This window comes from Psammomys obesus, unplaced genomic scaffold (genome assembly GCF_907164565.1).
Source record: "Psammomys obesus unplaced genomic scaffold, mPsaObe1.curated_primary_1811, whole genome shotgun sequence".
Taxonomy (NCBI): Eukaryota; Metazoa; Chordata; class Mammalia; order Rodentia; family Muridae; genus Psammomys; species Psammomys obesus.
In genome coordinates, this window is record NW_026596166.1 from 10,272,114 (window position 1) to 10,288,269 (window position 16,156).

General features: G+C 46.9%; 1 protein-coding gene across 1 annotated transcript in view; it reads left to right on the plus strand.

The window, feature by feature from the left end:
* Positions 1–397: 397 nt before the first annotated feature.
* The window catches only part of Pygl (glycogen phosphorylase L), a 30,091-nt gene continuing 14,332 nt past the window's right edge, over positions 398–16,156 (plus strand). Inside the window, exons 1-5 of the mRNA XM_055595412.1 lie at positions 398–762; positions 4,792–4,893; positions 8,034–8,112; positions 10,816–10,919; positions 12,865–12,996. Of these exons, the coding sequence (XP_055451387.1) occupies positions 520–762; positions 4,792–4,893; positions 8,034–8,112; positions 10,816–10,919; positions 12,865–12,996 (660 nt within the window). The 5' untranslated portion in view covers positions 398–519. The remainder of the gene's footprint in view (positions 763–4,791; positions 4,894–8,033; positions 8,113–10,815; positions 10,920–12,864; positions 12,997–16,156) is intronic.

The window sequence follows — 16,156 nt, forward strand, 5'->3', positions numbered from 1 at the left end:
GATAGATAGATAGATAGATAGATAGATAGATAGATAGATAGATAGATGGATGAATAAATAAAAGAGTCCTCAGAAAATAAATAAATAAATAACAACCGGGGCTCCCTGAGAATCCAAGATGGGGTGATGTCAAGGACTGGGGAGCAACACAGGGGCAATCAGGGTTAAATCACACTGCCCGAAAAGGCAATGGCTTTGCCGAGATCTCAGCGAGCGAGCGAGGCAGCTGAGGCCTCCTACCCAACAAGCAGCACGACGCGGTCGGAGCCTCCGCGCGCTACGTGACCGGGACGTTCCGGGAGCGGCAGGGAGGCGGTGCCCGCAGGCGCAGCGCCGCCCCGGGGGCTCCCACGCCCCTGGCGGGCGGGAGGGATTGCTCGGGGCGCCGCGGGTGGGCGGGAGCCGAGCGAGGGGCGGATCCCCCAACTCCCCAGAGCCTCAAAAGCGGCGTGCAAGCGGGGAACCGGGCCAGTCCCGCAGCTGCCGCGCTCCTCCCGGGTTGCCCCTCCGCCCTCCACCATGGCGAAACCCCTGACCGACCAGGAGAAGCGACGGCAGATCAGCATCCGCGGCATCGTGGGCGTGGAGAACGTGGCCGAGCTGAAGAAGGGCTTCAACCGGCATCTGCACTTCACGTTGGTCAAGGACCGCAACGTGGCCACCCCCCGCGACTACTTCTTCGCCCTGGCGCACACCGTGCGCGACCACCTGGTGGGGCGCTGGATCCGCACGCAGCAGTACTACTACGACAAGTGCCCCAAGGTATCCGGCGGGGGGCGTTTGTCCTCCCCTCCACACCCCGTCCTGGTCCAGAAATCTAGGCGGGCAACGGGGCGCGGGCTCGGCCGTCCCCCCCGCCTCCCCCCGCAGCGCCGTGCCACCGCGGCGCTGCGCTGCGAGACCGACTGGTGGGTGGCCAGAGCCCAGGCCTCTCTCTCTCCCGCCAACTTTGAAAACTTTATGCGGTGCCCGCTCGGCACTGAAGCAGGGGGGACGCGCACCTCCTATGGGAATTGTCTAGCGCGGTTCCGGGCCCGTGACAGCCCGCACCGGGGCGCTCGTGGGTGGGGGTGGGGAGGAGGGGCCACTCGGGAAAACCAAACAAAAAGCCTTGGAGAACCGCGCTCCAGGTGTGGCGGAGGAGGAAGGAAGTGTAGCGTTCCTCTAAGAGCGACCCTGCCCTGGCCTCGGGGCTGCTCAGTCTCGCCGCGCCGCAGGGTGATGGGGGAGGTCGCGGCCGGGATTGGTGAGCGGAGGCTGCGGTGCCGGGACTTTGCGATTCCCGCGGGATAAGCTGTGCCGAGCGGCTCACCTGCAAATGTCCCTGTGAAAACACCCCTCTCCCTTCCAGAGATGAGGGGCGCGCCGCCTTCTGAGGACCCTCTTCCCTTTCTGCCAAGGGGCCAGAGTGCGGAGTCCCTGAGGGTGTTGGGCTCCTTGAGGGAGGAGCACCGTCCCGTCGTGACCGGTCTAGGTAGAGGACAGGAGCTAACGTGAAAGGTTAGGGAGGACCGCGCAGGCAGAGGGACTCTGCCCACCGTGGCAGTGTCCTAAGGAGGGCAGTGAGTGTTTCAGAAGAGGAAGCTGGGAAAACTGGCTACGGAGTTGTGTGGGATCCCGGAGGCCATGGGGGATTCGTATACATACTTATTAGGCGTTTTATAATGTATAGAAACGTCGAGGAAAGTTATCTGTGCCTGAGAACTATGGGCGTTTCAAAGACTGAGAGAGAGACTCCCTTAGTGAGATAGTTTGGTTGTGTGGGGCCCTGCTGGACCTCTACCCAAACAGAACAATTGCTCGTGTGTATGTTCCCAGATCCAAACATGTGCTTAGAAAACACTTTCACGTCTACGTCAGTCCGCTCTGTAGCAGTGAGCGTCAAAGCACGGAGAGATTTGCTCTTTCTCCTCCAATGGTAATCTTCCTGGTTCTCTGGTTAGTTTTTCCTGTGACTCTGTCTTCCTGGGCAAGCGCAGAGCAGTCAAGGCAGGGTTACGCTGCAGGGCGGCAGTGAACATGTTGCGAAACTCTTCTTAGAAGAACTTGCAAATTCTTCAAAGTTCGTTTCACGCGGGTTCATAGCGTTTCCTCCATGATGGTCTCTGTGGAAGCAGAGCACTGCAGCCCTCACGGAACGTGGGTAAAGCCGGGAGCTGTGTCCAAGCTCCTCCTCCAGCCTCGCTCCTCGGTGTGCCCATAAGTCACCAGGTTCAGCTCTCCAGCCTCATCCCCCATCCCCACCCCCACCCCGGTGTAAGCCTGCCAAAGGTTGAGGAATAGGGGAGCCTCTGTCTTGAGAAAATAATATTACTGAAGCCTCTTCCGGTCCCCGAATCACTTTCCTTGCAATCCTGACCTGTCCCCTTGCTTTTTAATCTAATGGCTCTGCGTCACCACCATGACGGTCACTCCAGCGCAAAATTTTGGGCTAGCTTTTGACTGCCTTTATTTTCCCCTTTCAGATGTCTGCAGCGCCCCTCCAGACTTCCCACTCTCTCCCAGGCCCACTTTCCGCCTAGCCTAGAGGCCCTACAGGTCTATTCTAAAGGGAAATACACTGCTTTGCCGGGTGGGGCGGGGCCCTAGGTGGTTTAATTCCGTAGCTTTGGGCTAGCCTCAGCCCCGCACGCTTCAGCGGTTCCAGCTGTTTCAATCACACCTTTACTGTCTCCGTCGGCTCCCAGAGGCCCTGCCTTGCATTCCCATTGCAGCGTAGGCCTCTGTCCAGCCGAGCTTCCTAAAGCAGCGCGTCTTGACTCTACGGTTGGCTCCAGACCCTGACATAGTCCTCAAGTGCTTCATGCTGTTACCTGCCTTTGTCTACCTTCCTCTCTCTTCTGCTTAACCATTCCCCGCTCTCTAGGCCCTCTGCTCATTCTCCGCCCTCCACTTGAAGTAACCTTTCCATCAAGGGTCTCTAGGCACCATTCCTACCCGTTCTGCAAGTCTCAGGCTTGCTGTGGGGTTTCACACACCTCACAGCGTACTCAGACAGGAGCACCGAGGTTTTTGGCTTAGTGCTGGAAACAATGTAAAAACTGTTTTTAAAGTATGATAAGCGTTGAGTCATCTTTATTCTACCTTTTCTAAACCTTTTGTAACTGTTTTTGTATAATATAGATATAATATTAGGAGTGGTTGTGTGTGTAGGTTACAAGGTAAATGAAGATTCAAATATTTTATCACTGGGAATATGTAATAAATGTCCATAAGACAATAAGGGAGCAAAAGATCTATAAAGTATGTTTCCCCTTAAAAAATGTTATAGGCAGTCACCTATAGTTCCTGCCCTCAAAAAGTCTGTCATAAATAAAGACACTCTGAGCAAACACTTCTAGAAGAACTAGAAATACCTTAAATATTTTAAAAACATTATTTATACCGATGGTTCCTAAGTCGGTGCTGCTTTAGACTTAAAAAGAAGGTCAAGAAACTTAGCACAAATGCTGTAATTCCAGGGATGTGACTTTACAGTTGCAAATCCAGGGTATGGATATGTTTACAAATGAGCTTTGTATAGATCACTAAAGCAGGAGACGGGACCCTGCTCCATCAGAGAATGAAACTCCAAGTATGGAAGGCTGAAAAGAGATGAGCTTGACCTCCCTCCTGCTCTCTGTGGCCTCGTGCACAGGAGCCCCAGCTTAGGGTCAGAGTGGGGCCTAAGTATGCCCCAGAAGAATGCCTTTTACTAGCATACACAGGTTGGCAAGGGTCCAGGAATTTTCCCATAAAAACTGGACAAAAATGCTGTGCTCTGGAGAGCAGTGTGAGATGCCCTGGCAGGATACAATGTTGATCGTGTGTGCGAAGGTTCTGAATTCAATTGTTTCATAAAGGGAAAGAGTGAAATTTCTAAGTTAGTGTAATAGTGATTTGTTATGTGAACCCTATCATCCTCCTCCTCGTCATTATTTATTGGGTTGCCAAAATACTTTTTTTTTTTTTTTTTTGGTTCTTCTTAGCCTGTGGAAATGGGGAGTACCCAAAATTTGAAGTGACTTGAACAGACTGACTGTTCTGTTTTGTGTCTGTTAGAGAATGGGGTAACTGATACAGAGAGCAAAGAGTCCTGACAGAGGGCTCTGTAGTCGCTCACTACTCCATTCTTTTAAATTAGCAAACTGTGCTTGCATTGAAAACGGTTTTAGCCAGGTCTGAACTTTGTACCTCTCACTTCTGCCTCTGCTCATATTTACCTGGCTTTTCCCATGCCAAAGCCAAACAGTTTCTAAGTTCATAGGGAAATTTAACATCTCAACAAGAACAAATGCTTATAAGCCTTGGGAAGTGTTCTTGCTAAAAGACCTGCTCCATAGATTTCCTGGAGTAGTCTTCATTCCAAAAGTAAGCAGTCAGTGAAGGAGGAATAGTCTCTAGCCACAGAGTGTATGGGAGCTAGTCTGTGTGTGTCTTAAATGACAAGGTCAGAACCAACCAGCTTGAACCTTTGAAGTGAAAGGTGAAGAAAGGCAGTCCAACTGGTTTGTTTAAAACATGTTTTATTCATGGTGGGGGAGGAGGAGGACCATTGAATATGATGAAATAGACAAAAGATTTTGAACTGCTTGGCCAAAAGTGGTGTATAGCATGGGCTCCCCATTCGAGTAGTGGATGTCTTACAGCATCCCATCAGGAGACTGCAAGAGTCTCACTTGAACATGAGTTAAAGTAGCCCAAGCCCTAATGACTTTTTAATGGCGGCCTAACATGGGTTTGCATGTTTATGTGTATTGACAAATGTGGTTGACCTCACAGAAGAATGAAGGCCTTTCCTCTCTATTTCAGAGGGTTTATTACCTCTCCCTGGAGTTTTACATGGGCCGTACATTACAGAACACCATGATCAACCTTGGCTTACAAAATGCCTGTGATGAGGCCATTTACCAGGTATGTCGTTCTCGTCTTTCTCACCTCTTCTTTCTCTGCATTTCAAGTTCACTTTAACACACATGGACACATACGCACATGTACGTGAAAAGTTGCTTCTTCTAATAGGGCTATTAAAAACACTGAGAAATATACACAAGTTGGAGGTCAGGGGCCTGGGTGTAGTATCATATGCCTTTAATCCCATAAATTGGAGAGATAGGAGCAAACCCATCTAGAACTGGAAATACCTTAAATATTTTAAGGTATTTATTTATACCAATGGATCCTAAGTTAGTGCTGCTTTGGACTTAAAAAGGTCAAGAAACTTAGCACAAATGCTGTAATTCCAGCTGTTTCAATCACACCTATACTGTCTCCGTCGGCTCCCAAAGGCCCTGCCTTGCATTCCCATTGCAGCGTAGGCCTCTGTCCAGCCGAGCTTCCTAAAGCAGCGCGTCTTGACTCTACGGTTGGCTCCAGACCCTGACATAGTCCTCAAGTGCTTCATGCCGTTACCTGCCTTTGTCTACCTTCCTCTCTCTTCTGCTTAACCATTCCCCGCTCTCTAGGCCCTCTGCTCATTCTCCGCCCTCCACTTGAAGTAACCTTCCCAGCACGGGTCTCTAGGCACCACTCCTACCCGCCCTGCAAGTCTCAGGCTGAGTTCAAAGCCAGCCTGATTTATAGAATGGAAGGGGGGAAGGAAGTTAGAGAATGGATTATCACACATGAGGATTTTTGCTTTGCAGTGAAGGTCTTAGATAGTGTCTCTGAAACAAATTACATTTTTTAAGTGAACCTTTTAAAAGTCTTTATTGCCTGACAGTGGTGATACACGCCTTTAATCCCAGCCCTTGGCAGGCAGATGTAGGTAGATCCTTGAGTTTCAGGACAGCCAGGGCTACACAAAGAAACCCTGTCTCAAAAACAAACAAACAAAGAAGCCTTTAAGTTTCTGTTTGCCTTTTAAGAAATGGTCAAAGTTTGACAGTTATTCATATATTCGATAATATGAAAATGATAACCTTTTGAAAACCCATTGTCATGGTTCTCTCTTGCCTAATGAGTTGTAAACACACTTCCTCCTTAAGGCAGTCTTAACTGGCTTGTTTGGTTATGTGGACATATTTAGCCCTTCTTACTGGTGTCTCCTCACCAAAAACAAGTAGTCCTTTACCTTTTTTATGTGACTGAAAGGAGGAGAGTATATTACGAAGACAAATATAAATGAGACACTCTCACAAAGGGTCAAAATGTTCCTTTTCCCAGGGCTGGGATGGTCCCTAGTGTGTTCCGCTACTTCTCACTCGGGGCTAGCCTCCATCATGTGGGTTAGGTAGAACACTTCCTGCCAAAAGAAGAGTGGCTCTCCTCTACTTCCCTTTCTTTACTTCCCTTAATAGTAGCAAACACACACACACACACACACACACACACACACACACACACACACCTTCCCTGGAGTAGTGTGTAATCATGATGTGCATCTTCATGGTCAAAGTTTAGAGCCATTTCTCGATTTTCCAACTCTGCAGCTTTCAAGATCCCGAGTGTTAGCTGGCATGGACCATTGGCTGCATAAGGACCTGGCATCCCTAGTTGTCGGGGAGCAAATCCAAAAGCTCCACCCTCCTGAAATGATTCGGAGCCATGTCTGAGTTCCTATAAGGGGCTGGAGAGACGGCTCAGCAGTAGCTTCCATAAAGATTTAGTGATCAGCACTTACATAAGAAACTAAGCGGGCAGAAGGGAGGATCCAGAAAATTGACTCAGAGAAAACATGGTCATCGCTTCAGGCAGGTCTTATGCATGTGTTTTCAATATTGAAATTAATTTCCCTTTAAAAGCTATCCAGGAGCCTGTGGGATGACTCAGCAGGTAGAGGTGTCTGCAGCCAAGGCTGATGACCCAAGTTCAAGCCCTGAGACCCACGTGGTAGACTAGAACTGACTCACAGGTTGTCCTCTGACCTACACATGAGCGAGAAGTGGGAGGAGAGCCGAGGGTTTTTGTTTTTAACTGTCTAATTTGGAAGGGGGTCATGTGACTGTCAGGTAAGGCCTTGGCTGTTTCACAGCAGACTACCCTTCATTCAGGTCAGGTGAGATTATCATCTGGCCCACAGAGGACAGGCCGCTGGTTTTATCAGAGCATGAGATAAGAGATCCATGGCGCACTCCGATGGAAGTCCTGTGCTAGTGGCTTCAGAAGTGTGAGCCCAGCACTTTGGAGAAGGGAGCTAACCACCGTCTCCAAGTTCAAAGAGGCACCTTGGTCACACACACCAGGGAAAGTAGCGGATTCTGGCCCTATTCCGTTGAGCTGTAGATGAGGCCTCCTGCTGGCTGCCAGGCACTGGAGCTCCTGGGCTATAGATCACTAACTGGTTTGGGCCTATCAACTTTTGACTCTACTGAATCAACACACTGTAAACGCGAAAAGTCTGACCTTGTGCCTTTTGATCATCCTCTCACCCCAGGCCAGTCAATGTCAGTTTGGAACTGGGCTGTTTCTGAAGTTTTAGTCTCATGATATATTTTTAATTTGTCTAGATTTGATTTTTTTTTTTAAATCGCATCTGCTTATTTGCGGGTGTGCGGGTGTGAACACGTGTGCTCTGTGACACAGTAGCATGCATGTGGAGGTCAGAGGACAACCCCTGAGAACCTGCTTTCTATTTCTGCCGTGTTTGTCCTGGGAATCAAACTCAGGTCGTCAGGGTTAGCCGCAAGTATTCTTACCCACTAAGCCATCTCACTGGCCCCATACTTTTTTTAAAGTAACAATAGCTAACATAGGACATACTTGCCCAAGATTAATGCTGTTGCTTTGTTCATATAATCTCGTTTGACTCACAACCCTAAATCAGGTAGGTACTTTCGTTTTCACAAGGGAGATTCAGCAGTCTGTCTAAGGGTCAGTGTCAAGCAAGCATCACGGTCCACAGCGGACACCTAGGATCCAAGCTTCTCTGTGCCCGGCTAGTCCATCTTGTGTCACTGGCACCAGCAGTTACCAACTTCTGCGGTTGATATGCAGTGCCAGAACAAGCTTCAAGCAAGCCAATCCCGGGTCCGGTGCACAGATGACCCTGGTACCTGGCTGTTGTCCCTGGAGTGGCCTGAGTGTGTATCCATATCCAATATTGTCTTTCTCAGCTTGGACTGGACATGGAGGAGTTAGAAGAAATTGAAGAAGATGCTGGGCTTGGCAATGGGGGCCTTGGGAGGCTTGCTGGTAAGTGACAGCAGGCATGAGTTACCTTGTCTGTGCAATCTGTGCCTTCTTGGGTGCCATCTCAGCCACGCTTAGAGGAGCCAGCCAGCTTTCTTTAAGAAGGAGAAAGCATGGCCTCACTGTAGATGCATTTGTTCTTGATCAACTGCACATAGAGAGGTGTTGCTTACAGCCTTTTCAGACATTGCTTAAAACCCCAAAGCTAACCAGATCCTTCCTGTTCACTTGAGGGTTTCCAAAGCTACCCGTTTACTTCACTGCTGTTTGTTCATGGCTGGTCAGTTCCCATAAATCCTGGTCTTGCCTTGCAGGCTTTAGTTTGCCTTTTTGATTGACTGGTAGCCAGTGATGTCATTAATATACCTCTTTCTGTATACATAAAAACCGTGTTCTTTGCTTTACTTGAGGAATGGCTTTTCAGCAAACAGTGAAGAAAATAGTTTAAATATAATACTAGCTCCACTTGCTGTGACAAAATACTGAGCAAGAGCAGCATGAGGAAGGCGGGGTTTACTTCTGCTCAGAGTTCCAAGGCACCGTGGGGAAGTCATTCTAACAGGAGCCTGACCAGCTGGTCTCGTGCATCTGCAATCCAGAAGCAGAGGGGAGTAAACATTTCTGCTCAACCAGCTTTCTCCTATTGACACAGCTCAGGGCCCCAGACCATGGCATGGCGCTTTCCTCATTCAGGGCGTGTTTCCCCACCTCAGTTAATGCAAATAACCCTACTCAGGCATACCCAGAGATTTGTCTCCTGAGCTATTCTAGATCCGGGTTGACCTGATATCAAGCAACGTACCCTATAATCAAGTGTCTCTGGTGCTCAGGAGAATTTCTCCGAAGCAAAAGAAGACAACAACGGGAAAGGGCTGTTTCTAAAACCTCAAAGGAGGGTGTTGACATAGACATCCTTGCCTGGTTGGGGAACTTGCCCGTGTGAACCACCAAGCTCAAAAACAAAGCGAGTTACATTAAAATCCAGACGGGGTGATGCCGTTTATATTCTTTAAGAAAGTAAGTTCTGTGTATGGAATTGCAATCCTAAATTGAGGTTGAGTGTTAGAGGCTCCTGGTGACTCCTAGAGGAGCATGGGATTGAGGGAGGTAATCAAAGAGGACGGATGCTTAAAATAAGTCTCTTAATTTCCCATCTACTCTCAAGTTACAAGAAAGTCATTTGCATCATTAGTGGCATTGTCCTTTAGTGTGGCCACTGATAGTAAAATATAGAAAAGTACTTCAGGTAGGCTATGAAGTTACATGACTGGATTCCCCAAACTTCCCTGGGCCATGGGAGGGTGGCAGCACTAGTGAAAAGCCTACCTAAGAACAAGAATTGGTCTGCTTTGCTTTTGTGTGAAACAGCTCTTCGGTATTGGCTGGCAATGTTTGCTCTGCTCTGGACCTGGCTGTAATGGCCTTGCTCCTTTGCTGTGTGGGAAGGCCAGAGAATAGAGCTGCAAGAGAATAGAGAACAGAGCTGCAAGAGAGGCTGGGTAGAACTCAGATGATCTGGTCTCTTGCTTGACTAGGAAAGTTGGAACTTCACCTGCTCAGGCTCTAAGCATGAATTCAGGACCTACGGGATACCAAAAGAGCCACAAGTCAGACAAAGCAGGGACTGGTCCTGTTGGACCTACTGTAGATTTAGCCCTTTTTTGTTTGAAGCTCTGTCTTAGACGTAGAGTATGAACCCAACCCTTTCATTTTGAGTTATTTTTCCAGCTTCTTTCAGCCTGAATTCCTCCTGTAGGTTTCCTCATACCCTAACAACTCAAATTCTCAAGGGTGGTCAAATTAATTTAACACTTTGGACTGTATCCAAGCACTAGATGGGACTTTTCTCTGCTTGCTGATTGGCCCTTCTAGCTCAGATGCCCAATCATTAGGTAACAGAAAATCTAATTTAAAAAAATAGCTATATCAACAGTAGCATGGTAATCACAGAACAAGATCCCCGGATGTTGGGGCTGATTGATTCAGCAGCTCTATTGCACCAGGGTTCTCTACGGTTCTCCTCTTTCCTCACCTCACAGTACAAAAGACAGACAGACAGGAAAATCTTCCACTGAAGCCCGCTACACTCAGCAGAATTCCTAGCACCCAGGGCGGATTGGATGCCATTGCTGCCAAGGCTAATGGCCGTTGCTGATGGAAGAAATAAAATTACTACAATTGGTTAGAAGGCTTAGTTCAGCAAACTGGGATCCACTTCCTGATCCATGTAATCTGCTTCCTGGAACATATGGTTACTAGTGTCCAAAGAGCAGTGGAATTCTATCCATCAGTTAGGTGCTAGGGCAGAACAGGTCTCACATAAGTTTCTCTTTCTTGGGGTGACTGTTGAGCAGGCAACCAAACATAGAGACAGCGTCTCTTAGAAAAGCAACTATGTGTGACAACAGTCAACCTACCCCAGTAGCTTCCATATTTGTTCTCAAACAATGCTAGTGTGTGCTTAATGGTTATTCATAATAGTGAGGAAGGACGTGATATCTATTTTCTTAAACATTTTTTTTTAACTGTCCCTATGGTATTAATTCTATAGTTAGAAAAAGTTATTTAAAAACCCGGTAAATTCTGTGCGGCAATATCTGTGCTTAGAAACAAATCATCCTTGGTAGAAGACTTGTTTTTAAAAGAGATTTGACATGGGTGTTAAGCTTGCTGATTCGGTCTTTTTGTCCCCTTGGTCAAATTCAGCCTGCTTCCTGGACTCCATGGCAACCCTGGGGCTTGCAGCCTATGGATACGGCATCCGTTACGAATATGGAATCTTCAATCAGAAGATCCGAGACGGATGGCAGGTAATGCAAGCCATCTTTTACAACGCCGTCACCTGAGCCTTCGTGAGCTCTTTCTTTGTGTTCTGGCTGGCGCGTAGTGTGGGCCTTTCACACAGCACTTCACTGATTTCTCTGCCGTTGGGCTGACAGCGGTGGACACTGTCAGCTCCCCTCTGGATAGCGTGCCTGAGCTGAGAGCCTGTCCGGATCATTTTCACCTTCAGGCTGATGTCACCTGGCACAGTGCCTGGCTCTCTTGCTGGGTCGTGGCCCACTTCTTAACCTCGTTAACTCTCAACTGTGTCATCCATAGAACAATAGCAGTCTATATGCCTCTCGTGTGATGATTAAGAAAAATAATCTTCAGTAAGCCACCCGTGAGACTGCCAATAACGGGCGCTCACTGAGTTGGGGTGACTGCCCTCACTCCTGAGAGTAGGTGAGAGTGAGGCCTCAGGGGGAACCCTGAAAATATTCACCGAGGGGCCCTGACTGTGGACTGCGCTCGTGTGCAACATTCTATCTCAAAGTCCACAGGAACACAACAAGAAGGCCTGTGGGTTAGAACTGTGACCTCAGCAGTCCTCCACGGTAAGGCGCACAGTGCTATTTTGCAAGACAGAAAACTGTCTTCCAAAGCAGAGCTTCCCACATCATCCTGCTGGTCGCAGGGATTCGTGTCCACAGATTCCCAGATCCATATTCAATATTCTTGCGTAGACGTGAGTCTCGCCCTCCTGCTCATGACCATCTTACACATAAGCGATCCACCCATCTATCTGTTTACTTTGTATCTAAAGCTGTGTGTTTGCATGTGGGGGCCAGAGGTTAGCATGTCTCTCTCTCCACCTTGTTTTTTTCATTATTATCATTATTATTATTTACAATTTATTCACATCATAGCCTCCTCCCTCATCTCCTCCACCTTATTTTTGAAACAGGGCCTCTGTGAACCTGGAGCTCAGTGATTTGATTAGTCTGGCTGGCCAGCTGGTCCCGGATGCACTGTCTCCACACCCTTCCCCACAATGCTGGGGTTACAGATATTTACCCCCATATCTGGCTTGGATATTGGGACTGGGGATCCCAACCAAGGTTCTCAAGCTTGCTCCTCAAGTATTTTACCCGCAAGCTTTTAACCAGCGGAAAAACCTCACAAATGATGTATTAGTGTTTTCTTAACTCTATACCCCCTCAATACAGTAGTGCTAATTGTTTAAGTCTTCTTGTTTGCTTACTACAAACCAAAATTAATACAATACCCAGAACACCCTAAATAGGAAATCTGGTTTTGAATTTTTTTGGTAAGAAACAGTTTGTTATAAAGTAACAAATACTTGAGGAAATGCTCAAATTGTCAATAAAATTAATTCCTTACATTTTTAGCATAGTGTAACTCCAAGATGAGTCACAATACATCATTTGTTGCCAAGTCAAAGTTCCATAAGGATTAAGGTGAGCAAAGACTGTGAACTTCTCCGTACCTATGCTGAAATGAGCTTTAGAAAGAGAGTGGTCTCTAAGAAGCATTTCCTAGCTCAGTTGGTACATTCCAGGCACCAAAATCTTGACTGAAAACCTCATGCAAGAACTCAATGGCCAGGGGTCTCAGAACACCTCCCAGATGTGAAGAGATGCATGGGCTCGGAACCACAGAACCGAAATCAGTCTTAGCTTTATCATCGACCTTTCTAACATCAATCTTAACTCCCCATCTATGAAAACAGTGCAATCATAGTTCCCTCCTCTAGGGATGCTATGCGAGAGAATTAAACACGACAGCACATATGAAACACCCGTGTCGCTGTCGGTGAGCATTGTGGTAGTTGTGTTAGGATGTAAGATGTTAACAAGGATGAAGTGAGGTTTGAAAGAATCCCTGTAAAAGATATTTTGGTTGTGATGTCATTGAAGGGCTAGGACCTCATCTCCGGAACGGTGGATTCTAAGCCATGTCCATTTGTAGGTAGAAGAGGCAGATGATTGGCTCCGGCATGGGAACCCTTGGGAGAAGGCTCGTCCTGAATTCATGCTGCCTGTGCATTTCTACGGAAGAGTAGAGCACACCGAGACTGGGACGAAGTGGGTCGACACCCAGGTAATCGGGTTTTCATGGCAAGCTTTTTATTTCAGACAGCACAGCGAACATTACGCTGAGCATACGGTGTACAACAATATCAAGAATGAAGTATTGGCCGGTCATAGTGGTGCATGCATTTAATCCCGGTACTCGGGAGGCAGAAGCAGGAGGATCTCTGTGAGTTTGAGGCCAGCCTGGTCTACATAGAGAGTTCCAGCACAGCCAGGGCTATGTAGAGAAAGCCTGTTTCAAAAAACAAACCAAAAAAGGAAATTGAGAAAAGAAATCAGAGTGATGTCTTGTATATCAAAAAGCAGAGTGAAATTGTATAAATAAACACGCTTTTTCTCTTCATGCTGCCCATTCCTTTAGAAGATAAGGGCACTGAGGCCAAGAGGGAAGTGACTTCCCTGAAGTTAACTAATTTACCAGGATCATTCTGCAGTCAGCTTGCAGAGATTAATCAGCTCTGTAGCACCTAGCACAATTAGCTCTCTGGTTTTATGTTTTGGTTCTTGATACCAAAGCAGAAATATTTAAATGATTTTTCTCAGCCCGTCATTGTCTATTCTAGTACTGTAGTTTTCAAAAGGTGATCAAGACTTCAGCTCATGGCACAGTCCTTGTACCGTGCCAGATCACTTCCAGAAAACTGACGCTGCTGCTGCTTCAAGGGTGTTTCTTCTGGAATGAGTCCCCTCCCCCCACACACAGTTCAGTTTGCATATGGCCCTGTCACTGTCCAGTAGCACCTGTGATTCTCTTTTTTTCTTCTGGTGAATGACCTTATTCTCTCTTGGGCTGCCTTGTCCAATCAGCACAGCTTTACTTGACATGTTTACTTAATAAAGATGGTCTCAGGCTGGTGTTTATCTTAGTCATTCTTCAAACCCCTACGTGTGAAATGCTTCACCATGCCTGGCTTATAGCTTTTTTTTTTTAATTACTGGTTTATTTTGCTAATCCTTAGGAAGATAATTTAAAGTTCAGGAAAATACTTTAAAAGGTGTTTCCTATCTGAGCGAGAACTCTTTGGCATGCTAAGTGACAGGTGAGAACTAACACAGATAAAATGATGTAGGGTGCAGATTGGTGGTGTGACGTGAAGAGAAGTTCCTGCTTTGTTTACTTTGTCTTGCTTTTCGTGTTGGTTAAAATATCTGGCCATAGTCTAAGTTGCAAATGCTGGTCACAAATGCTGTCGTGTGAAGTGTAAACAGACCAGTTTATCCACTTTTAAGAAATTTGATACATATTTGGTATTAAACTAGTATGTGTATAGAGTTTAATGCCTGAAACTTCATTAGCAAAATCTATGCAAAATTATCCAGTTTATACAATCAATATCAGAAGTGTTCCATGTAATGAAAGTTTGGGTTTCTTTTTAAACTCAGTTATACAAATATGTTTTTTTGTTTTAAATCCCAAGTATGGGGTTTTAGTTTTGGGCTTTAGTTTGTCCAAAGCTAATAATTGCCTCCTGAGGGGCATGGTTTTAATTTATTTTACATATATATATATATATATATATATATATATATATATATATATATATATATTTTACAATTTATTCATTATATATCCCGATTAAAGCCCTCTCCTTCCACTCCTCCCAATCCCATCCTCCCTCCCTCTTTCCCCCTTTCCTTTTCCCCTAGTCCACTGAAAGGGGGAGTTTTCCTCCTCTGCCATCTGCCCATAGCTTGTCAAGTCCCATCAGGACTGCCTGGATCCTTTTCCTCTGTGGCCTGGCAAGGCCGCATCACCAGAGGCAAGTGATCAAAGAGCAGGCAACCGAGTTCCGGACAGGGGCAACAGCAACAGAAATAGCGGGGGGCGGGGGCACTGTCTTTCCTCCTGCCTTGTGCAGCACGGAGAGGAGTGTGGTTTAGGACTGAGGGATATAAATTTGAGAGCCGAGAAAGAGCAGGTGGCAGTTTGGAGAGGCCAGAGACGGACAATATGGCAGCTTGGACAGATGGAGAGAAATGTTTCAACACAGCGGCTTGGAGGAGATGGCTTGCTGCATTTGCTGCTGACAGATTGGCCTGAAAGAACCTATTGACTCTAACCAGCTGGGAGAAGTAAAGGGGTCTGTGCCCCTCTCCCCTCTAACCTTCTCTCTCCTACCTAGGGGTTGGAAGAGAGAGGCTTTAAGGAACCCCAATAAAAAAGAGTTTAAAATGAGCGACAATGGACTATGTGGCCTGAGCTAGTTTGTTTTTACAAAGCACCTCTTTATATATTCATGGCAAATCCAGAAATTCAATTGGAAAGTGTTTGTTTCTATGTCTAGAAAAATGAGGTTATAGGTCAGACATACATGAGCTAACTGAAGCCTTGCAGGACTTTATGGATGAGAGAGTCATCCCGGGGATCAACCCCACATTTGTAGCTGGTGAGGTCAGAGAGCATGAGGCCAGAGCATGCAGGGACTGACCTCCAAAAAGCAGAGCTGTTTGTTGCTCTTACATAATTCAGGTCCACAGGGAAGTGAATACCAGAGAGAATTAGCTGTGCTGGTGATGAGTGGGAGCAAACCTAGGAAAGATGAAGATGGGAAGCAGCAGGAAGAAGGGGAAAGTCTTCATGGGACAGAGGTGCCACCAATGTAGGAGAAGGAAGGGTTCTTGAAAGTGGGCTGCAGCGCTGCCCTGAGCAAGTGGCCGTGCTGAGGGACCACGGTGTCCCTGTGGAAATGCTGTTCTGAGCATGTTGGAGCGTTGTTCTTCGGACTGCCTCTTTTTTTTTTTTTTTTTTTTTAATTTTTTTGCATGATTTTTTAAATGTACTGTGAAACAGTTCGCTTCCCTGTCCTTCTAGCTGAATGGCTGTCACAAAGACGGGGCTGGATTTTCCAAAGCTGGCATCTTGAACCCAGCTCAACTAATTATCAGCTGACTTGGCAGATCACTGTAGGAGTCACTAAAATAGCTTTTGGCAACATCAAGAAAAGCTGGCTAGCGTAACATTTGAAATGCAGTGTGGGAGGTACCTCCATCACGTCCCTGTTCTGCTGAACTTTAGCATACCCGACATCAGATGGTTGAGTGACCTCCGTGGAGCCCTTGAGTGGGTGACATTCACGGCCATGCGCGTGTATCCCTTTGCTTATACACTATCATTTAGTAGCTTAAGCCCCTTTCTGCCACTAATGCCACATCAGTCCTTTCCAGTC